Below are 24,128 nucleotides of genomic sequence, written 5' to 3'. Positions count from 1 at the left end.
ATGCAAAAACTATGCTAATTTTCTGAGAATGTGTGTAATCTAACTTATACTGGGGGGCAGCTACCTGATCTAACCTATACTGGGGGGCAGCTACCTATCTAACCTATACTGGGGGGCACCTACCTAATCTAATCTATACTGGGGGGCAGCTACCTATCTAACCTATACTGGGGGGCAGCTACCAATCTAACCTATACTGGGGGGGGGGCAGCTACCTATCTAACCTATACTGGGGGCAGCTACCCATCTAACCTATACTGGGGGGGGGGGGCACCTACCTAATCTAACCTATACTAGGGGGCAGCTACCTATCTAACGTATACTGGGGGGCAGCTACCTATCTAACTTATACCGGGGGGCAGCTACCTATCTAACCTATACTGGGGGCAGTTACCCATCTAACCTATACTGGGGGGGCACCTACCTAATCTAACCCATTACGGGGGGCAGCTACCTATCTAACCTATACTGGGGGGCAGCTACCTATCTAACCTATACTGGGGGGCAGCTACCTATCTAACCTATACTGGGGGCAGCTACCCATCTAACCTATACTGGGGGGGCACCTACCTAATCTAACCTATACTGGGGGGAAGCTACCTATCTAACCTATGCTGGGGGCACCTACTTATCTAAACTGTATTGAGGGCACCTACCTACCTAGCTTATACTGGTGGCAACTATACTGGCTACCTATATTGAAGGCACCTACCTAACTAACCTATACTAGGGGCACCTACCTATCTAACCTATGCTGGGGGCAACTATTCTGGCTACCTATATCAGAGGCACCCACCTAGATAACCTGTACTGGGGGCACCTACCTATCCAACCTATCCGGGGGTGCCTGCCTATCTAACCTATACTGGGGGCAACTATACTGGCTACCTATACTGGGGCAGGCACCTATACCTGGCTACCTATACTGGGGGGACCTATAACTGGCTACCTATACTGGGGTACCTATTCCTGGCTACCTATGCTGTGGGGACCTATACTGAGTGCAACTAGACCTGGCTAACCTATACTGTGGGCACCTATACCTGGCTCTGCGGGTGGGGGGGCCCAACTTTTACATCCTTGCCCTAGGTGCATTTTAGCCTAGAAACTGCCCTGCTCATAGTAATCACTTCTATAGATACTTTGAATAGTGGTAATCATTAATCTTGCAACTCTGACACTGTAGTTGCCATTGGCAGGTTTTGGTGCGTCGTATCAAGTGTTATTTATAGAATGCTTGGGGGGCCCCATTGTAAAACTTGCATCGGGGCCCACAGCTCCTTAACTACACCACTGGTTGCCCCAGCATGTGCCTTCTCCCTTGCCCGTCCCCCTCCCCACTGCGGCCACCGCTCCTAGTACCTGCAGACACAGCTGGCGGCCGCTTCCTCAACTATCGTCTCTGTCTCTGACTCCTCCTCTCCATCACAGGTCTCACGGAGGGAAGGGGACTGGCGGGGAGTGGTCGAAATTCCGCTCCTAGGGCCCATGCCGCCTGAGGAAGCTGCCTTACTTGGCGTCATGGGCCAACCGCCCCTGTTCATAACAGAGATTGTCATGCATTTTAAATGATTGGCATCCCATTGACCATCTCAGGGTGCATACATACATTCAATTTTGATTGGCCAAACACTGGCCAATTTGACCACTTCCATGTAGTATGAGAGCTTACCAGAACAATCTGTCAGCCTTGAGGGCTTATTCACAGTGGGACATTGCATTGTAATGTGACGTTAAAGTGACAACACAGCATTACAATGCAATGCAAAAAAAAGGTGGTAACGCACAATAACGCTGCATTACCATCGCATACAGTACTAGGTACAGGAAAGCATGCAGGTAATGAAAAGTATGCCACCCTGTACCTGGTAACGTGTGCAGTTAGAGGTAATGCACTGCAAGCAGTGAGTTACCACAACGCTACACATTACAATGCAATGCTAACATCACACTGTGAACGCCCCATAGACTTTATAATGCAGCTCTGCAATGTCCCACTGTGAATGCAGCCTCATACTACAAATTGGCCAAATCATTAGCCAATAAAAATTGGATGTGTGTGTGTGTGCCTTATTGGACTGTTTCCTTTTTGCTCCACTTTACATTTCCAACATCTGTCTCAATCAATCAACTTATTTGTTTTACCTTTAAAGTGAAGGTGATATGGATGCATTTCCTTTTAAACAATCCCAGTTACCTGGCAGCCCTGCTGATCTACTTGGCTGCAGTAGTGGCGGAATATCACCAGAAACAAGCATGCAGCTAATCTTTTCGGATCTGACAGTAATGTCAGAAACACCTGATCTGCTGCATGCTTGTTCAGGGGCTATGGCTGGAAGTATAGAGGCAGAGGATGAGCAGGACAGCTAGGCAACTGGTATTGCTTACAAGGAAATAAATATGGCAGCCTCCATGTAACTCTCATCCCCAGTTCACTTTGAAGATTTTTTTTTTAGTTTTGTTTTCCCACCTTTTATATTCACTGTGTTTACAGTATAGCCAAAATGTAGCACAAACCACAGAGAAAATAGCAGCATCATATAGATAAGTAAAGGCTAAAGACACAAAAGTCTGCTATGTCCTGCCAAATATAACAAATGCTAAACATTTTACAAGAGGATCCATTGATCGGATGCATCGTGTTGCCGCTAATCCGTTTGCCGCTTATTGCTATTGAACGTTAAAGCCTTATTGTTATTTAACGTTAACACACAGAACCCTCCCTGTACCTATCCCTAACCCCTAAACCCCCCCAGTGGTGCCTAACCCTAACCACCCCCCTGGTGGTGCCTAACCCTAACCACCCCCCTCGTGGTGCCTAACCCTAACCACCCCCCTGGTGGGGCCTAACCCTAACCACCCCCCTTGTGGTGCCTAACCCTAACCACCCCCCTGGTGGTGCCTAATCCTAACCACCCCCCTGGTGGTGCCTAACCCTAACCACCCCCCTCGTGGTGCCTAACCCTAACCACCCCCCTGGTGGTGCCTAACCCTAACCACCCCCCTCGTGGTGCCTAACCCTAACCACCCCCCTGGTGGTGCCTAACCCTAACCACCCCCCTCGTGGTACCTAACCCTAACCACCCCCCTCGTGGTGCCTAACCCTAACCACCCCCCTGGTGGTGCCTAATCCTAACCACCCCCCTGGTGGTGCCTAACCCTAACCACCCCCCTCGTGGTGCCTAACCCTAACCACCCCCCTGGTGGTGCCTAACCCTAACCACCCCCCCTCGTGGTGCCTAACCCTAACCACCCCCCTGGTGGTGCCTAATCCTAACCACCCCCCTGGTGGTGCCTAACCCTAACCACCCCCCTGGTGGTGCCTAACCCTAACCACCCCCCTGGTGGTGCCTAACCCTAACCACCCCCCTCGTGGTGCCTAACCCTAACCACCCCCCTGGTGGTGCCTAACCCTAACCACCCCCCTCGTGGTGCCTAACCCTAACCACCCCCCTCGTGGTGCCTAACCCTAACCACCCCCCTGGTGGTGCCTAACCCTAACCACCCCCCTCGTGGTGCCTAACCCTAACCACCCCCCTGGTGGTGCCTAACCCTAACCACCCCCCTCGTGGTGCCTAACCCTAACCACCCCCCTCGTGGTGCCTAATTCTAACCACCCCCCTGGTGGTGCCTAACCCTAACCACCCCCCTCGTGGTGCCTAACCCTAACCACCCCCCTGGTGGTGCCTAACCCTAACCACCCCCCTCGTGGTGCCTAACCCTAACCACCCCCCTGGTGGTGCCTAATCCTAACCATCCCCCTGGTGGTGCCTAACCCTAATCACCCCCTGGTGGTGCCTAACCCTAATCACCCCCTGGTGGTGCCTAACCCTAATCACCCCCTGGTGGTGCCTAACCCTAATCACCACCTGGTGGTGCCTAACCCTAAGACCCCCCTGGTGGTGCCTAACCCTATGACCTCCCTGGTGGTGCCTAACCCTAAGACTCCCCCCCAGTGGTGCCTAACCCTAACCTTGACAGTGTTACATTAAATCCATTCACCGTTTTGCAGTTAAATAACTTCTGCAGTTTGGCTTATGTAGGGTGCTATTGATAAATAACGTTACTGTGCGCAATAACGTCTGCTGTTTGGCAAATGAACGGCACTATTGATAAATAACGTTAGTGTGTGCCACTATTGATAAATAACGTTACTGTGCGCCGTTTTTCTTCTTTTTTCCCTGTGCGCCATTATTATGCAGTACTAACGATAAATAGCGATAAGCGTATGTTTTTAATGCGGCGCCATTTGTATGCATAGGCACTGTGCGCCATTATTCACTGATCCGCCATTGATCATAGTATCGGTTTAGCTTTATTGACAAAGATTAGGAATCGATCATCACTTATTATTGAAACCTTTGCTTTGGTCTGTGGAACAAAGTACTATTTTAGCATGACAATTACACAGAAAGCATTGAGGGTGGGAACACACTAGGCAGAATCGCATATGCCCATATGCGATTCTGCCTAGTGTGTTCCTATCCCTATGGTCAAAAAGTGATGGATGCATCAGTCGCAAATCTATTATTATCTCTCAGAACTCTGCAATGTGTAATCTATGACTAGTGGTGCTCAAATACCCCTTTTTAAAATTCGAGTTTGGTCGAATTCGAATAGTAAATTATTCGAGGTCAGTCGAATATTCGAGTCGAATAAATTTTACTATTCGATTCGACCTCGGACTTCGAGCTCACTATTCGAGTCGGTATTCGAGCTCATTATTCGAGCTGACTATTCGAATTGGCCTTAAATAGCTTCCCAACACTTGTTTTGAGGGTTAATGATGCAAGAAACATATTTTTTTCCAAGTGACAACAGCAAGTGATTATGTGGGGATGTTCCTTTAAAAAAAAAAAAAGGTGAAAAGAGAAGTTGTGTCCAGAATTTTGTTCAGTACTGTATATACTTCTTCTTCTTCTTCTTCTTTATCTTCTATATCTTCTTCTTCTTCTTCTATATCTTCTTCTTCTTCTTCATCTTCTTCTTCTTCTTCTTCATCTTCTTCATCTTCATCTTCTTCATCTTCATCTTCTTCATCTTCTTCATCTTCATCTTCTTCATCTTCTTCTTCATCTTCTTCATCTTCTTCATCTTCATCTTCTTCATCTTCTTCTTTATCTTCTTCATCTTCATCTTCTTCATCTTCTTCTTCTTCTTCTTCTTCTTCTTCTTCATCTTCTTCTTCATCTTCTTCATCTTCTTCTTCATCTTCTTCATCTTCATCTTCTTCATCTTCTTCTTCATCTTCTTCATCTTCTTCTTCTTCTTCTTATTCATCTTCTTCATCTTCTTCTTCTTCTTCTTCATCTTCTTCATCTTCATCTTCTTCTATATCGTCTTCTTCGTCACTTATTTCTCTTTTCATTTTTTTTTTTTAAAGAAATGCAGCTATTTTTGAGCGTAACAACAAATAGCTGGTGGCGCACGCATGTTGGAAGCGCCATTGTATGTGCTCCCTGGCAGTGGAAACACACAGACAGCAGGAGGTAAATTTAGCAGCAGGAGGAGGAGGATGAGTGTGTGGCAGCATGCAGTCAATGAGGCAGGCAGCGTGACATAATAGCCCTGGTACCTAGCGGTGATACCATGGCTGTAAATAAACACAACAGGAGGTCCCAGACAGCGGTCGTGCAGCCCACATTGTGTCCAATACACAACTGGGACAACACAGTTTTCAACCCGGGCACCTCAGAAAAATTAAACCTTTTTTTGTAATGGTTTTGTAGTTTTGGTTTTACAACCAATTACACAGATATATAGCTATTTTTTGACGTAATAGCTGGTGGCAGAGTGGCAGCAGAAGGTAAATCTGTGTACCCTGGCGGTGGGAAACACAGACAGACAGCAGCAGCAGCAGGAGGAGGAATGGAGGAGAGTAATTATGTGAGCAGCTATTGTTTGACGTAATAGCTGGTGGCAGTGTGGCAGCAGAAGGTAATTCTGTGTACCCTGGCAGTGGGAAACACAGACAGACAGCAGCAGCAGGAGGAATGGAGGAGTAGTGTGAGTGTGGCAGCAGGTAGGCAGCGTGACATAATAGCCCTGGTACCTAGCGGTGATACCAGGGCCGTAAATAAACACAACAGGAGGTCCCAGACAGCGGTCGTGCAGCCCACATTGTGTCCAATACACAACTGGGACAACACAGTTTTCAACCCGGGCACCTCAGAAAAATTAAACCTTTTTTTTTTTTTAATGGTTTTTTGGTTTTTGGTTTTACAACCAATTTAGCTATTTTTGGACGTAATAGCTGGTGGCAGAGTGGCAGCAGAAGAAGGTAATTCTGTGTACCCTGGCAGTGGGAAACACAGACAGACAGCAGCAGCAGGAGGAGGAATGGAGGAGTAGGCGAGCAGCTATTGTTTGACGTAATAGCTGGTGGCAGAGTGGCAGCAGAAGGTAAATCATCTGTGTACCCTGGCAGTGGGAAACACAGACAGACAGCAGCAGCAGCAGCAGGAGGAGGTATGGAGGAGCAGTGTGAGTGTGGCAGCAGGTAGGCAGCGTGACATAATAGCCCTGGTACCTAGCGGTGATACCAGGGCCGTAAATAAACACAACAGGAGGTCCCAGACAGCGGTCGTGCAGCCCACATTGTGTCCAATACACAACTGGAACAACACAGTTTTCAACCCGGGCACCTCAGAAAAATTAAACCTTTTTTTTTTTTAATGGTTTGTTTGGTTTCGGTTTTGCAACCAATATAGCTATTGTTTGACGTAATAGCTGGTGGCAGAGTGGCAGCAGAAGAAGGTCATTCTGTGTACCCTGGCAGTGGGAAACACAGACAGACAGCAGAAGGGCAGTACACAGCAGCCCACTGTAGGTGTAAAATGTGTGGCTGCAGGCGACGTAATAGTCAAAGTGAACCAGGCTGGCTTAGTGAGCAGGAGCCAGGAGGTGGTAAAGGGTGGTAAGGCACATTAACGATGGTTCCGGCAGCCAGTTCATGTCCCCCTCTCGCCGACAACAGGGGCCAGGAACTCGCCTTCCACCCACGCCTGGTTCATCTTGAGAAACGTCAGTCTGTCCACAGACTTGTGAGACAGACGTGAGCGTTTCTCGGTGACCACGCCACCAGCTGCACTGAAGCAGCGCTCGGACAGCACGCTGGAAGGGGGGCAGGACAGCACTTCCAGGGCGTACTGCGCTAGCTCGCTCCAGATCTCCATGCGCTTGACCCAATACTCCATGGGATCAACAGGGGCATCGCTGTCAAGCCCGCTGTACGACCCCATGTAGTCAGCCACCATGCGGGTCAGGCGCTGGCTGTGACCGGAGGAGGATGCTGCTGCATGCATCTCCTCTCTAGTCACTGCTGCCGGAGCCTCTACAGTCCTGTAGAGCTCGTGGCTGAGAGACAGCAGGTCTGTGGGGCGCTTGCTGCTGCTGGATGCAGGCACCTGCTGCTGCCTCTGTGCTGGCTGCTGGACAGTGGGGGTGGAAGGCTGGGGGAAGGCTTCCTCCAAGCGCTCAACAAGGGCCTGCTGCAAGCTCCTTATTTGTTGCGCTGGGTCTCCTCCTGCAGGCGGCAGGAACTGGCTCAACTTCCCCTTGAGGCGTGGGTCCAACATCATGCTGATCCAGATGTCCTCCCTCTGCTTCATCTGGATCACCCTGGGGTCCCTGCGCAGGCACGCCAGCATGTGCGCTGCCATTGGGAAGAGGCGGGCCACGTCTGCTGGCACATCGACGTCAGTGCTGTCCTCATCCTCCTCCTCTGCCGCCTCATCCTCTCTCCACCCCCGCACCAACTCAGCTGCGCTGTGCTGATCCCCCTCATCAGCAGCCAGGTCAGGGACCTCCACCAAGTCCTCCTCCTCCTCCCCCTCAGAGGTGGACTGCGCAGCTGGTTGCCGCTCCTGCTGGTCCAAGGCTGCCGCTCCCTGTTCCAGCAAACCATCGAGGGCCCTGTTCAGCAGAGAAACCAGGGGCACCCACTCGCAGACCATAGCATGGTCCCTGCTCACCATGTTTGTGGCCTGCAGGAAGGGAGCCAGCACAAAGCACACCTGCTGCATGTGCCTCCAGTCATCATCGGGGACGATGGACGGGATGTTGCTGGTCTTGTCCCTTCTCCGAGCTGCGGAAACAGTGGCCAGGGCAAGGTACTGGTTGACAGCGTGCCTCTGTTCAACCAGACGCTCCAACATCGCCAGGGTGGAGTTCCAGCGAGTCGGAACGTCAATGATCAGCCGATGGCGTGGCAGATCCAGCTCCTTTTGCACGTCTTCCAGGCTCGCACAGGCTGCAGCCGAGCGCCGGAAGTGACGCACAACATTCCTTGCCGTTTCCAGCAGTTCGCCCATCCCCTGGTAGGTGCGCAGGAACTTCTGCACCACCAGGTTCAGCACGTGGGCAAGACAGGGGATGTGGGTCAGGTTTCCCCTGTCTATGGCAGCAACCAGATTGGCCCCATTGTCGGACACCACCTCTCCGACTCTGAGGCCTCTGGGGGTCAGCCAAATCCTCTCCTGCTCCTGGAGTTTGGCCAACACGTGGGCTGCCGTCAGCTTGGTCTTGCCAAGGCTGACCAAGTGCAGCAGCGCTTGGCAGTGGCGGGCCTTCACGCTGCTGCTGAGGCGGGGGGTTTGGCCAGGTGTGGCGGAGGATGGCAGAGGATCGGAGGAACCCGCTGCAGTTCCCCTGACCCTGCGGGGTGGCACCACCCACTGTGTTGCTGCTGCTGCTGCTGCTGTGCCCGCTGCTGCTCTCCCATCCTCACCCCCTTCCACCAAGCTGACCCAGTGGACAGTGAAGGACAGGTAGCGGCCTGTCCCGAAGCGGCTGCTCCAGGAGTCCATGGTGACGTGGACCCTTTCACCAACCGCGTGCTCCAGCCCTCGCTCCACATTGGCCATCACAAAGCGGTGCAGTGCTGGAATGGCCTTGCGGGAGAAAAAGTGTCTGCTGGGGAGCTGCCAGTCTGGGGCTGCACAAGCAAGCAGCGCCCGCATGTCGCTCCCCTCCTGCACGAGCGTGTACGGCAGGAGTTGGGAGCACATGGCCCGTGCCAGCAAGCCGTTCAGCTGCCGCACGCGACGGCTGCTGGGAGGCAGAGCCCTAACCACCCCCTGGAAGGACTCGCTCAAAAGGCTCTGGCGTGGCCTTTTGCTGACACGGGAATCACCAGACACAGCGGAGGAGGCCACTGAGGACTGGCTGCCAGAACAGGCCTCAGTGTCGGCGGCAGGAGTTGCAGAGGGGGGAGGAGCAGTGCGTTTCCGCACTCCTGCTGGTGCTGCTGGAGGAGCAGGAGGGCGGGTGGCTGCTGTTGCTGCTGCTGAAGGCTGTGCAGTGATGGGTGTGGTGCCACTGCCAGCACCAGATGCCTTCAGCCTCTGGAACTCCTCATGCTGGTGGAAATGTTTAGCCGCAAGGTGGTTGATCAGCGAGCTGGTGCTGAACTTTAAGGGGTCTGCACCTCTGCTCAACTTCCGCTGACAGTGGTTGCAAGTGGCGTACTTGCTGTACACAGTGGGCATGGTGAAAAAGCGCCAGATTGGTGACAGAAACATCCCCCTACGGCATGGAAGCGCTGCTGCCTGTCTCCCTGTGGTGGTTGGGGGGGGGGCTTGGGTGCGGCTGGTGGTGGTACTGGCTGATGCTGCTGCTGCTGCTGCTGAGCCTGAGACACCAGCAGGCTGTGGGTCGCTGCCAATGCTTGCAATGATGCGCCTCCTTGCAAGGCCCACAAGCGCATCCTCCTCCTCCTCCGAGCTGCTGAGGACGACATCCCCTGGAGGTGGTGGCACCCAGTCTCTGTCTGTCACCGGGTCATCAACATCATCCTCCCCCTCCTCAAACATGTCCTGCTGGGATGATGACCCCCCAAACTCCTCTCCTGATGCATGGATGGGCTGCTTGACTGTCGCCACAGTCTTGCTGTCCAATCCCTCATCCCCCAAAGTGCCCATCAGCATCTCCTCCTCAAAATCGCCAACAACAGCAGACAATTGACTCATCATGCCTGGGGTCAAAAGAGTGCTGAATGAGAGGTCGGCGACTGACGGTGAACTGGCCTCCTCCCCAGACCCTGCTGGGCGGCTGCTGCGAACAGGGGTGGTGGTGGTGGTGGTGGTGAGGGTGGAGGCCTCGGATGCAGAGCTGATGGCGGGCTGCTCATCCTCCGTCATGAGTTGCACCACAGTGTCTGCATCCTTTTCCTCAATGGGACGTTTCCGACCCGGCTGGAGGAAAATCGGAGCAGGTGCTACACGCTGCTGCTGCTGTGTCTCTGCAGCGTGAGTTGCAGATGCTCCTGCTGGGCGGCGCCCAAGGCGTCCACGGCCAGTGGCTATGGGAGGAATGTTAGCCACTGACGCTGCTGCTGCTGCTGCGGAACTGTGCATGGTGGCGCGCCCGCGGCCGCGGCTTGCCACAATGCTGCTCCCTCTCCTCCTGATTCCCTTGCTGCCCTTCCCCTTGCCCAAACCGCGCTGGCTGCCACTTCCAGACATCTTCAATGTTTTGGGCGTATAGACAAAAGTTTTTTAAAAGGGCGGGTGAAAAGTGGGGTACTTTAATGGAGTGGGTTGGTTGGTGAGGTGACTGAGTGAGTGTCCCCTAGTACAGTAAGTAAGTAGTAACAGTCAGGAAGTACAACTAGCAGTTACAATAATCAGTAGTAATCACAAGTAAATTTAGTGTGTGTACACTCAGACAGTGAGTGCACGCAGGCAGGAGCTAGTAGCCTATGAACACAGTGACTGAGTGTCCTAGACTCCTAGTACAGTAAGAGTAAGTAGTAGCAGTAAGAAGAACTAACTAATTACAATAATCAATCAGCGATCAGAAGGAAATGGAGTGTGGGTGTGTGTACACTCAGACAGTGAGTGCACGCACGCAGGAGCTAGTAGCCTATGAACACAGTGACTGAGTGTCCTAGACTCCTAGTACAGTAAGAGTAAGTAGTAACAGTAAGAAGAACTAACTAATTACAATAATCAATCAGCGATCAGAAGGAAATGGAGTGTGGGTGTGTGTACACTCAGACACTGAGTGCACGCACGCAGGAGCTAGTAGCCTATGAACACAGTGACTGAGTGTCCTAGACTCCTAGTACAGTAAGAGTAAGTAATAACAGTAAGTAGAACTAACTAATTACAATAATCAATCAGCGATCAGAAGGAAATGGAGTGTGGGTGTGTGTACACTCAGACAGTGAGTGCACGCACGCAGGAGCTAGTAGCCTATGAACACAGTGACTGAGTGTCCTAGACTCCTAGTACAGTAAGAGTAAGTAATAACAGTAAGTAGAACTAACTAATTACAATAATCAATCAGCGATCAGAAGGAAATGGAGTGTGGGTGTGTGTACACTCAGACAGTGAGTGCACGCACGCAGGAGCTAGTAGCCTATGAACACAGTGACTGAGTGTCCTAGACTCCTAGTACAGTAAGAGTAAGTAATAACAGTAAGTAGAACTAAATAATTACAATAATCAATCAGCGATCAGAAGGAAATGGAGTGTGGGTGTGTGTACACTCAGACAGTGAGTGCACGCACGCAGGAGCTAGTAGCCTATGAACACAGTGACTGAGTGTCCTAGACTCCTAGTACAGTAAGAGTAAGTAGTAACAGTAAGAAGAACTAACTAATTACAATAATCAATTAGCGATCAGAAGGAAATGGAGTGTGGGTGTGTGTACACTCAGACAGTGAGTGCACGCACGCAGCAGCTAGTAGCCTATGAACACAGTGACTGAGTGTCCTAGACTCCTAGTACAGTAAGAGTAAGTAATAACAGTAAGTAGAACTAACTAATTACAATAATCAATCAGCGATCAGAAGGAAATGGAGTGTGGGTGTGTGTACACTCAGACAGTGAGTGCACGCACGCAGGAGCTAGTAGCCTATGAACACAGTGACTGAGTGTCCTAGACTCCTAGTACAGTAAGAGTAAGTAGTAACAGTAAGAAGAACTAACTAATTACAATAATCAATCAGCGATCAGAAGGAAATGGAGTGTGGGTGTGTGAACACTCAGACAGTGAGTGCACGCAGGCAGGAGCTAGTAGCCTATGAACACAGTGACTGAGTGTCCTAGACTCCTAGTACAGTAAGAGTAAGTAGTAACACCAGTAAGTAGAACTAACTAATTACAATAATCAATCAGCGATCAGAAGGAAATGGAGTGTGGGTGTGTGTACACTCAGACAGTGAGTGCACGCAGGCAGGAGCTAGTAGCCTATGAACACAGTGACTCAGTGTCCTAGACTCCTAGTACAGTAAGAGTGAGTAAGTACAAGTAGTAACAGTAAGTAGAACTAACTAATTACAATAATCAATCAGCGATCAGAAGGAAATAGAGTGTGTGTTGTGTGTGTACACTCAGACAGTGAGTGCGCACACGCAGGAGGTAGTAGTAGCCTATATGAACAGTGACAGTGAGTGTCCCTACGGGTACAGTAAGAGTAAGTAGTAAGTAAGTACAACTAACAATAATCAAACAGTAATGAGAAGGAAATAGAGTGTGTGTACACACAGACAGTGAGTGAGTGCACACACGCAGGAGCTAGCTAGTAGCCTATAAACAGTGACAGTCAGTGAGTGTCCTACTCCTAGTACAGTATAACTACAATACTATTAGTAAAGGACAGCAGAAATACTGGTATAGAATATGAGAGAAATAAACAGAGGACAGCTGCCCACAGAGGCAAGGCCCCCCTGAGGCCTAAACCTGTAAGCTTGCAGCAGCTGCCTGCAGTTCTCTAATGTAACACACAAGCTACTAACTAAAATACAATGTCTATCTAACTAACAACAATATAGGTGTATATGGCAGGTGTAGGTGAGCAAAAACGCTAGGTAAATGACCACAATAGAGCACTTGCTAAGCCAAAGCACAAAGGAGCAACTCTCTCTCTGTACAAGTCTCAGGCAAGCATGGAAAAACCGAACATGGCGGCCGCTATTTATAGGGTAGGGGCTGGCCAGGGTCCCCCTCTGTGATTGGCTGCCGTCAGAGGGCCTGGGAGCCCTCTGATTGGCTCTAAGGACATCAATCTGGGCTATGACGCTATTCGAGCTCGGTACCGAGCTCGAATAGCGCCGGGTGGCTCGAATAGCTCGAATAGTGAATGGGCTATTCGAGTGTACTCGGATAGCCCATTCGAATAGCTCCAGCTATTCGGAGCTCGAATACCGAGCTCGAATAGCTGAAAAAGAGCTCGAATATTCGAACTACTCGAATATTCGAGCTCTGCTGAGCACCACTGTCTATGACTTCTCCACTCTCTGGAATGTAGTGAAAAAGTTCTAGATCTGATCACTTTAATCTATTGAATGTTTTGGAATAAACATTATAGTTTTTATTGTGACCCGGTATATTTGTGTGTCTATTCAGATTGGAGGTTCAGACAAGTTTCTGATTTTGTTATGATTAGAAATACATAGAAATGTTTGCAGAAATATGGAGAAGCGAAAATGATCCTCATACGTATTAAAGTTCCCAAAATGGCAGAAATATGAATGAAAAATAGAGTATATTCAATTTATATTTAGGTATACCAAGGATAAACCACTAGATGGCAGTATACTACAGATTTGTAGAAAAGAATGGAAGTTCAAGTAGGTTATTTCAGCATGCAGCGATGAGCGTTGCAGTTGGGCGCAGTCATGGGTGGCAGCAGTGCTATACTGCGTGGGGCGTATAACGGTAATTCGGGGCTACGGTGGTTGCCAGACTTACATATCACAGACTTACACAAATTACATATCCCTCTGAGTTGCTACAACTCAGAGGGGGAATAGTATTTAGCACCGTCGGGGAGTTTAGCGGCAGCAGGGAGAGTCGTCATTTGTTTCACCCTGCGCCGAACTGCACGGAGCCCAAATAAAATGTACTCAATGGAAATGTGTTGGCACAAACTAACTCATAACTTATTGCACTATAATTACCAATCCTGTATATACTTGAATACAAGTCGACCTCGTGTATAAGTTGACACCAATATTCAACCCTCTTGAGCTTGAATTTGTTATTGACTCAAGTATAAGTCTACCTAGCAAAGTTAATTGCTGTACTTGGGGACCAGGAGGGGGTTAATGACTGCACTGCATACAGTATTGCAGCCATTAACCCCTCCTGAGGTGGAGTTCTAAACAAATATCCAATTTTTATTTGTAGTATTTAATATACTACAAAAAGTTTATTAAAAAATGATCTTTTTATAGTACTCTGGACGGCCCAGAGCAGGCTTTCTCAACCAGGCTTCCATGAGGACTCTGCAGGCGTTCCCTGGCATTTTACCCCATTGTGAGGGAAGTATAATAGAACACATTATAATAGGGGGTACTGGAAATAGAAGCACTAAATTGGGGATCAGAATAATAATGCGCACAGTATAATGAGTAGCAGGGTAATAGGAGGTAGTGAAATTAGCAGCCTCACCTACTTTTAAAGACCATGCCTCCTGCAAAATAAATGCAGGGGTTCCTTGAGGCCAAAAATTGTTTGCAGGGGTTCCTTGAGATCCAAAAGTTATTTGCGACGTTCCTCCGGGGTAAAAAGGTTGAGAAAGGCTGGTCCAGAGGCTTCCCCGGTCTCCTGGGGGAACATCTTATGCTGGGCTGGGACTCTCTGAACAATGTACGAGCACAGATGCACTACGCAGGGGCAAATTACGGCCCACAATGGAATGTGATATTAGTGTCTGTATTGTCCCCTGCATGTTCCATGTCATTCTGTAGGCTGCCACTGATCGACCCTCTCTCTACCTTGTACAGGTCCATGGATCCTTCTACCTATAAGGTGTACCTTGGAGTATATCAGCTCACTGACCTCAACGCTTCCCAAGTAGAATCCAGAGATGTGAAAAAGATAATTATCCATCCTGACTTCATCGTGGAAGGATCTAGTGGTGACATTGCCTTGATCGAGCTGAGTGAACTCGTTGAATTCACCACCTACATCCTTCCTATCAGCCTCCCATCCCAGAAGGTCCACCTTCCTGAGGGAACCTTGTGCTCGGCTACAGGCTGGGGCAACACTGAAGAGACGGGTAAGCATAATTTTGATAAAAGCCAAACTAATCCAACAATTAAACAAGGCCATCTCTAATAGTAATCCAGCTGAGAAGTGAATATAAGTGACATATAGAAGCAAAGCACCTTTCCATGAGTCATGCTTGCCAGTGCTCTGTAGATAACTTCCTGCCCTCTGTAGATTGAGTTGGAAAGTGTGTCAGGGGTGTAAATAAAAACAAAGGGAACCTATAGCAAACTTTTGATTGGTAGCCACATGTACCCCCCTCTAGTGATGAACGTAATGACCTAATTACGATTATGGCCGTAATCAAAATTTCACGAATTTACGCAAAATTTCGCGTTTATGGGGAATTTCAAAATTACGATCGTTTTTTGTAATTACGATCGTTTACGTAACACAAACAAATCAGAATTTCGGAAATTCGTCCGTTCTCAAAATTGTGTTCCAGTCCAGAGCCTCCTGATACATTTAAAGCGACAGCACTTGCAGTTACCTTTGCATTATGGCCCAGGGCACACCAAAATTCTCTAGCAGATCTGCAAAACGCTCGGGGTTTTTGAGGCAGATTTGAGGGCTGGTGCACACCGAGCGGGCTCTTTGGCGTTTTTGCAGCCGCTTGCGGCTGCAGATACGCTTGGTCAATGTATCTGAATGGGGTGGTTCACACCAGAGCGGGAGGCGTTTTGCAGAAATGCATACTCCCGGGGTGAGGCATTTTTTGGATTGCGGAGGCGTTTCTGCATCCAATGTAAAGTATAGGAAAAACGCAAACCGCTCTGAAAAACGGCAGTTCAGAGCGGTTTTGCAGGCGTTTTTGTTACAGAAGCTGTTCAGTAACAGCTTTACTGTAACAATATATGAAATCTACTATACCAAAAACGCTTCACAAAACCGCAAAATGCGAGCTGAAACGCTACAGAAAAAAAGGAAAAAGCCTTTCAAAATCTGAGCGATACCTAGGCATGTTTAGAGAGGTTTTCTAAACATGCCTAGCGGTTTTTGGAGCGTTTTTGTGTAGCAGATTTCATATATTGTTACAGTAAAGCTGTTACTGAACAGCTTCTGTAATAAAAACGCCTGGAAAACCTCCCTGATCTAGCGTTTTTCAGAGCAATTTTCCACTTTCCTATACTTTACATTGAGGCGGAAACACCTCAGAAATCTAAAAAAATGCTGCAGCCCCCGAGTTTGCGTTTGTAGAAAAACGAGCCGCTCTGGTGTGCACCATCCCATCCACTTTCATTAGCCAAGCGGTTTTCCCCCTGCAATCGTTTTAAAAAATGCTTCAGAACCGCTCTGGTGTGCACCAGCCCTATCAGATGATGCAAGGCCCAAAACCAAGTGTCTCAGCATGCATGACCACTAAGTGCACCTTGACAAAGAGCACCTGTCTTAGAAGTGGCTGCAGATAGAGCCTCCTGATACACTTAAAGCAACAGCACGTCCAGGGACTTTTGCACTATCAGATATTGCAAGGCCCAAAACCAAGTGTCTCAAAATTACCGCTAAGTGCACCATGGCAAAGAGCACCTGTCTTAGAAGTGGTTGCAGATAGAGCCTCCTGATACATTTAAAGTGACAGCACGTGCAGGGGCCTTTGCATTATCAGTAATTGCAATCAGTAATTGCAATCAATAAGTGACTTTCCAGCATTTAGTCATTACCTAAATGTGCATAATTACTATTAGAAACAAAATTACGTCCATATTTGTAACTAAAATAACTTTGTTTCTGTAGAAAACATGAAATTACGAAATTTTGCGTTAAAGAGACTCTGAAGTCTCTTTTTTCACAGATTTTTTCATTTCAGTCTGTTAAGAGTAAATGCCTAAGTGAAATCACCGCATCCCCACGGCAGATGGGTGATTTATTACCTAGAAAGCAACCTGCAAAGTGCTACAACTTTGCAGGTCGCAGATTATGCTGCCCAGCGTTTCTGCTTCTCTTCCTGGAGAGGCTGAGCTTTGAGCTGTAGCTCTGCCTCTCCGCAATCAATCTCTGCGGGTCTCCGCCTCCTCCCCGCCCCTCCCTGTGAAAGAAGACTGAGAGGGGTGGGGAGCAGGCTTGCTCAACTCCGAATTCGGGAGATACCTGGATAGTTCTATCCGGATATCTCCCAGTAAAGCTGTGCGGGGGATTGGCGGGGGGGGGGGTCAATCTTACCTGTCTGACGTCTTCGGTCACGTGACTCCAAACACTTCCTCCTTCCGGGTTGAAGGAGAAAGTGTTTGGAGTCACATGATGCGCGTGGACCGCATCGTGGGAGGCGCTGAGGGACGGAGCAAGAAGACGTCAGACAGGTAAGATTGACCAACCCGCCCACCTCCCGCACAGTTTTACTGGGAGATATCCGGACAGAACTATCCGGGTATCTCCCGAATTCGGAGTTGAGCATGCCTGGTGGGAAGAGGCGGTGATCCGTAGAGATTGACTGCAGAGGAGGCAGAGCTACAGCCTAAAGTTCTGCCTCATTGAGGAAGTGAAGCCTTGCGAGCCCGGGAGCTTTGCAGGGCTAATACTCAGTAATAAATATGTCATCTGCCATGGGGATGCAGCGATTTCACTTAGGCATTAACCCTTAACAGGCTGATAGGAGAAAATAAGGGAAAAAAAGAGACTTCAGAGTCTCTTTAAACACAAGTTTGCACCGAAACACGAAATTACGAACCAGAAATTTTGCTTACGGAATTCTGAATTACGGTTTGCATGGCAATTACAAAATTACAAATTCGTTTCATAGTGGCAAAATTTGCATCCGTAATTAAGGAAACACGAAATTACGAAAATTTTGGCTCAACACTACATCCCTCCCTCTAATGCAGAGTAGTGGCAGCGAGAACAACATCTGACTCATCACTCCAGGCTCCACCAACCATCTATCTTCTCCTGGCATCCCGTCTCTATGGCTAGAGTGCCCTCTCTCATCACGTAAAGTGACAAGTGAGGGTGCTGTCAAGGCCGGATCTCAGGCAAGGCCACAAAGGCTATGGCCTTGTGCACCAGGAAAGCAAGAAGGCGGGGCTGTGGGCAACAGTAGCTGTTAGCCTGCCAGACATTCAACCTGCTGCACAGTGTTTGCAGATAGCTGAGGGCGGCTAGCAACAGCCGGATCTGGCACTCGGGGGATGAAGGGGCAGCGAACAGGCTCTTACAGTGATCTCTGAGCTGCCCGTCACTCAACGAATGTATCTCTCACCAAGGAGCTTACAATCTAATGCCTGCCATCATGTCACTAACTGTCCACAAAGGAGCTTATAATGTAATCCCTGCCACTTCACTAACTGTCCTCAGAGGAGCCTACAATCTAATCCCTGCCATGTTGGGGAGGGAAGGGGTTAGGATGCTGTTGTCAGGGGGCAGCTTGTGTTAGTGGACCTTGGGCGGTAAAAAGTACAAATCCGGCCCTGGGTGCTGTAGTCATGGAGACGGGGACACCTGGAGACTGTAGATTGCCGGTGGAGCCTGGAGTGGTGAGTCAATTGTTGCTCCCGCTACTCTGCGCTTAGGCCGATGCGGACCCCTATATCGCCACTGGCCATGCACATCATGGCTACGGGGCCCATAGCAGCCGCTATGGCAGCTAATGGTGAAGCTTGTTCCATCGTCAGCCAGACGTGGACATGCGACCTTCACAGTAAGGCTCCCTGCACACTGCATGAGATTTCGATTCTGATTTTTTCATCGTTTTTTTACATACAATTCCGATTTCTGATTTTAAATCGTTACAGCATGCTGCGTTTTTCTCTGCGTTTTTCTGTTGATAGCATTCAGGAAAACCGGAATCGGATTTTGAAAATCGGAATCGGATTTTGAAAAGCGGAATCGCAAATCAGATTTGCAGTGTGCAGGGAGCCTATGGCTCTCTGCACACTGCATGCGATTCCGATTTTAAATAATTTTTACATGCGATTCCGATTTTTATTCGTTACAGCATGTTGCATTTTTTGCTGCGTTTTTCTGTTGATTTCATTCAGGGAAAATCGGAATTGCACATCGGAATTGGAAACGGAATCGCAAATTGGATTTGTGCAGGGAGCCTTAAGGTGGCCATACACTGGTCGATTTGCCATCAGATTTGACCAAAATATAGATCCCTCTCTGATCGAATCTGATCAGAGAGGGATCGTATGGCCGCCTTTACTGCAAACAGATTGTGAATCGATTTCAGCCTGAAACCGATCCCAATCTGTGGAGCTGCCGCTGCTGCCGCCCCCCTGCATACATTACCTATTCCGGCCGGCACGAGTCCCCTGGTCCACCGCTGTCTTCTTCTCCGCCTGGTCCCGGCATCTTCTCCCATCGGCATCCGCGTATAACTTTCTGTCACCCCAGTGACAGCGGAAGTTAAAATAGAGTGCCCTCTATTTGTACTTCCGCTGTCACTGCAGTGACACAGGAAGTTATGCCGGATGCCGTGATGCGGAAGGTGATGGGAGAAGATGCCAGCCGGCAGCCGGGAGGTGACATCGGTGACAGCGGTGACTCGCGCCGGTGGAGCAGATAATGTATCTCCGTTGTATTGCATCGGTCGTTGGGCATTCGAACGCCGCTATCGACGCACTCCCGACCCGCTCTTGACTCGAGAAAAATCTTCCGCACGGATGGATTGACGGGAGTCGACGGTGTGCGCGGCGATTTCACGGCCGTTTCGATCACTGTGATCGAAACGGCCGTATTTTGGCGGGGAAATCGTTAGGGGTATGGGCCCCTTAAGAAGGATAATTAAGGCCAGATTAGATTTCTAAACATTGCAGCAGACAATATATTGTAGTTTTGGCAAAGGCTGGAGGCTTTTTTCATTCGGGTTTACCTAATGAGCCAGGAGGGTCTGCCACTCAGCTCAGAGATGGGTGTTGTGCTTGACAATATACAGTCACCTTTTTTTTTGGGGGGGGGGGGGGGATTAAACAGTTTAAAAAAAGAAAAAAAAAGTGAATGGGGCACTAGGTAAGGTAGTGGTTTTTGTGCCCCCCCCCCCTTTTGATTAACTGAAGTGGAAAGAGGTCAGAGAAGGTGGCAGGTGTGCCCCTTGACACCCACTGGGCCCCAAGCACCTGCCTGGGCTGCCTGGTGGGTGATCCTGCTCCGTGCAGATGTATAGATTATTATTTATTATTAGCTTGTGTGATGTGCATAGGTGATTGTTTTACATTAAAGAGGAACTGTAGTGAAAAGAACATCATGAATAAAATTACTTATTAATGTATAAATTACTTAGTTAGTGCCCATTGTAAAATCTTTACTCACCCTGATTTACATTCAGAAATGTATCACAGATGGTTATCCTAAGTCCTGTCAGGTGCATTTCTGCTGAATGTTTGTTTCTGAGAATTCCGAAGCCAGTAAAAATAATTGCCTGGCCTCCCAGAGTACACTGGCTTGAGAATTCTGCATAGATAAACAGCCTGGGCTAAGCATCATTGGGAGGGTGGAGCTACCTACCAACATAAAGCAATATATAAATTATAGGAAGGGTTTCTGATGCTGAAACCAGGGAAATAACTGTAAAAGTGTGTATACCAAATAATATACTGCATTCTACTATATGTCACTACATGTGCTCCGTCTTTGTCCCTTGCAGTCCCCCTCGAAGACCCTCAAACCCTCCAGGAGGTGGAGGTTCCCTTGATTGACAGCAGCAAATGTGAAGCCATGTTTCGGGATAGTATGGGCTACGGCACAACATTTACCCTGATCCTGCCAGACATGCTCTGTGCCGGGTATAAAGATGGAAAGAAAGACGCCTGTCAGGTAGGTGAGCATACTCAGCCACAACGTGGCTAATCACATCGTGACAAGGTCTCATTCCAAGTATTTCTGTACATTCTCAGATTCAGCTAGGTCAGTGATGGCTAACCTTGGCACTCCAGCTGTGACAAAACTACAAATCCCAGCATGCCTCTGCCTCCCAGAGTTATGCTTAGAGTAGTGCAATGCCTCATGGGACTTGTAGGGACATGTAGTTCTACCACAGCTAGAGTGCCAAGGTTATCCATGACTGAGCTAGGTGGTTTAAACGTTCAATGCATTTTATTTACCTACCTTTCAGTAGAAAAATACTTAAAGGACAACTGTAGTGCAGGGGCGTAACAAGAAATTACTGGGCCCCCCTGCAAAATTGGATGGGGCCCCCCTCCCCCCGGCACACTGGATAAGGACTGTCTACAAATCTTTGTTTACAAAACTTTGTATGATTTATCATCAGTGGTTGAGCAAATGCAGTCATTAGAACAATTGTGCAGAGAGCAGAAAGTTTTTTTTCTCTCCTTGCCCTTAGTTGTCAGTGTCTCAGGACAGGGCCCCCTGTGGCTTCTGGGCCCCCCTTCGGCTGCATCCCTTGCAGGGTCTATTGTTACGCCCCTGCGTTAATTAATACCACTAGCCTGGCAGCCCTGCTGATCTATTTGGCTGCAGTAGCATCAGAACACCACCAGAAACAAGCATGTGGCTAATTGTGTCAGATCTGACAATGTCAGAAACATCTGATCTGCTGCATGCTTGTTCAGGGTCTATGGCTACAAGTATTAGAGGCAGAAGATCATCAGGACAGTCAGGCAACTAGTATTGCCTGCCTAAAAGGAACTAAATGTGGCAGCCTCCACATACCTCTCGCTACAGTTGTTCTTTAAAAAAAAAAAGACAATAGACTGAATACACAGATGTATAGCTTACCATTGCAGAGATCAATAAGTGATCTTGGGATAAAGCTGCTTTCTGTTCATACAGTAGTAGTTTTCTCCTGTCTAAGAAAGTGTGAATCTGAAAATACCATTATCTAGTAATATATTACCCTCCCACCCTGACATTGCATATTAGCTCTCCTCCACTTAAAATGTAGCAATCCAATACCCCTTTCCCCCCAGAAAAAAAATTACTATTTCTTACACTGTACCCTTGCCATAGAGCTGTAACACAAAATACTATTGTTTATCCAGGTATTAACCTCCTTAGCGGTAACCCCGTGCTGGACACGGGGTAAGCCGCCGGAGGGTGCCGCTCAGGCCCTGCTGGGCCGATTTTCATAATTTTTTTTTTCCTGGACGCAGCTAGCACTTTGCTAGCTGCGCCAGCACTCTGATCGCCGCCGGCCCCCGCCCGATCGCCGCTATTTGCTGCGGCGCGCGCCCACCCCCCCAAGACCCCAGCGCTGCCTGGCCAATCAGTGCCAGGCAGCGCCGAGGGGTGGCCCGGGACTCCCAATGACGTCCCGACGTCAGTGACGTCGGTGACATCATCCCGCCCCGTCGCCATGGCGACGGGGGAAGCCCTCCAGGAAATCCCGTTCTATGAACGGGATTTCCTGATCGGAGATCGCCGAAGGCGATCGAAGCGGGCGGGGGGATGCCGCTCAGCAGCGGCTATCATGTAGCGAGCCCTCGGCTCGCTACATGATTAAAAAAAAAAAAATTTAAAAAAAACTGCTGCGCTCCCTCCTGGCGGTATTTTTCATACCGCCAAGGAGGTTAAAGTGTACCCGAGGCGATATGTGATATATGAGATAAACATGTGCATGTATAGTACAAAACATTTTGATAACCAGGCTGTTTTACTTGTTTTATTTTGCTGCCTGAAAGAGTTAATTTCTAGGCATGGAAGTAGCAAATATAGTAAACATCCCTGATAAGCAAATTACAGCCATAAAAGTTTTCCTGGCAGAATACAACTTTTGAAGGCAGGGAGAGATAAAATACATGAACTGTTGACCTTTTTCTAACTCTGGGACACTTAATAGGCTAGAGAAGAGAAGAAACAGGAGCGCCTCTCTGGTACATTAACGTTTAATTAGAGAAATAAGCACATTAAAATTACACTTACAGTGTGTAAGGACAGATACAGCGTGTCTCAAAGCCTGCCATCAGCTCCTCTCCTAGCTCTCTCGCTTGGCCAGAGCGAGAAGCACGATGGTGCGATGTGGAGCGAAGGACTGGTGGGCGGGGCTTCCTCACGCAATGCCGTCTGACGTCACGACGCGTTTCGGCGTTTGACCACGGCTTCGTCAGGTCAAGCGAGAGAGCTAGGAGAGGAGCTAACGTCAGGCTTTGAGACACGCTGTATCTGTCCTTACACACTGTAAGTGTAATTTTAATGCGCTTATTTCTCTAATTAAACGTAAATGCACCAGAGAGGCGCTCCTGTTTCTTCTCTTCACTTGCACAGATTGCTGGAGCCACCCAGCGCTTGGAGCAGCACCTGGGAGCATCTTCACTGCCATTAAGTGTTACAGCAGCGCAGGAACACACTTTTGCTTACACTTAATAGGCTGCCAATGATTAAAGACAATAAAACATTCAACCTACTATGTAAATGTTTAAATATAAAAAAAACCCTGGGATACTTAAAGAGGAACTTCAGCCTAAACAAAAATACTGTCATTAAGTTACATTACTTATGTTAATTAAAAAAGATGGGTAATATAATCTCTTACCCACCCTGTTTTAAAAGAACAGGCAAATGTTTGATTTCATGAGGGCAGCCATCTTTTTGGTTGAAAGAAGGTGACAGGGAGTATGAGACACAGTTCCAACTGTCCTGTGTGCTGATCACCCCTCCCAGTTGCTAGGCAACGTGAACAACAACATAGGAAATCCCATCATGCTTTGCACAGCATCGGGGAAAAACCGCCCGGCAGTTTTCTTTGATGGGTGGAGCTTAGCTAAAAATGCAGCTAAAAATGATGCTTTGGTAAGAAATACAAAGTTCTGATGCTGTGAAACTGTTAAGGAAACACCAAGCCTTTTCAGTTCTGCGGAGTAGATTTTAAGTCCGGAGGTTCACTTTAAAGTATTTTTAGGAGTATGAGGATAAATATAATTCTTTGTCTCGTCATTTTATTTTCACACAAGAATCTCCCAGCTCAGCACTAATTATTTCCTAGATATTTCCCCAACTCAATTTACCGTATTTTTCAGGCTATAAGACACTCCTGACCATAAGACGCACCTAGGTTTCGAAAAAACAAAATCCAGGGAAAAAATATATATCCTAAACCTGGGGAATCCATGGTGAAGAGGCTTGTTGATTATGGATTATGCCCCCTTCATACCTCATGCCCCGTCATGTCCTCCTCTGTCCCCATTTTGTCCCCCTGCATCCCCCATGTGTGAGCCTCTGTCCCCTTTATGTCCTCCTCTA

At 48.5% G+C, this 24,128-nt stretch overlaps 1 protein-coding gene across 1 annotated transcript in view; it reads left to right on the top strand.

Moving 5' to 3' along the window:
• LOC137524308 (serine protease 27-like) overlaps nt 1-24,128 on the top strand; it is a 33,072-nt gene that overhangs the window by 6,213 nt on the left and 2,731 nt on the right. Inside the window, exons 3-4 of the mRNA XM_068244023.1 lie at nt 14,735-15,009; nt 20,578-20,747. Of these exons, the coding sequence (XP_068100124.1) occupies nt 14,735-15,009; nt 20,578-20,747 (445 nt within the window). The remainder of the gene's footprint in view (nt 1-14,734; nt 15,010-20,577; nt 20,748-24,128) is intronic.

The sequence above is a fragment of the Hyperolius riggenbachi genome, chromosome 7 (assembly GCF_040937935.1).
Source record: "Hyperolius riggenbachi isolate aHypRig1 chromosome 7, aHypRig1.pri, whole genome shotgun sequence".
Lineage (NCBI taxonomy): Eukaryota > Metazoa > Chordata > Amphibia > Anura > Hyperoliidae > Hyperolius > Hyperolius riggenbachi.
The sequence above is the reverse complement of the archived record's forward strand: the minus strand, read 5'-3'. Positions and strand labels throughout refer to the sequence as shown.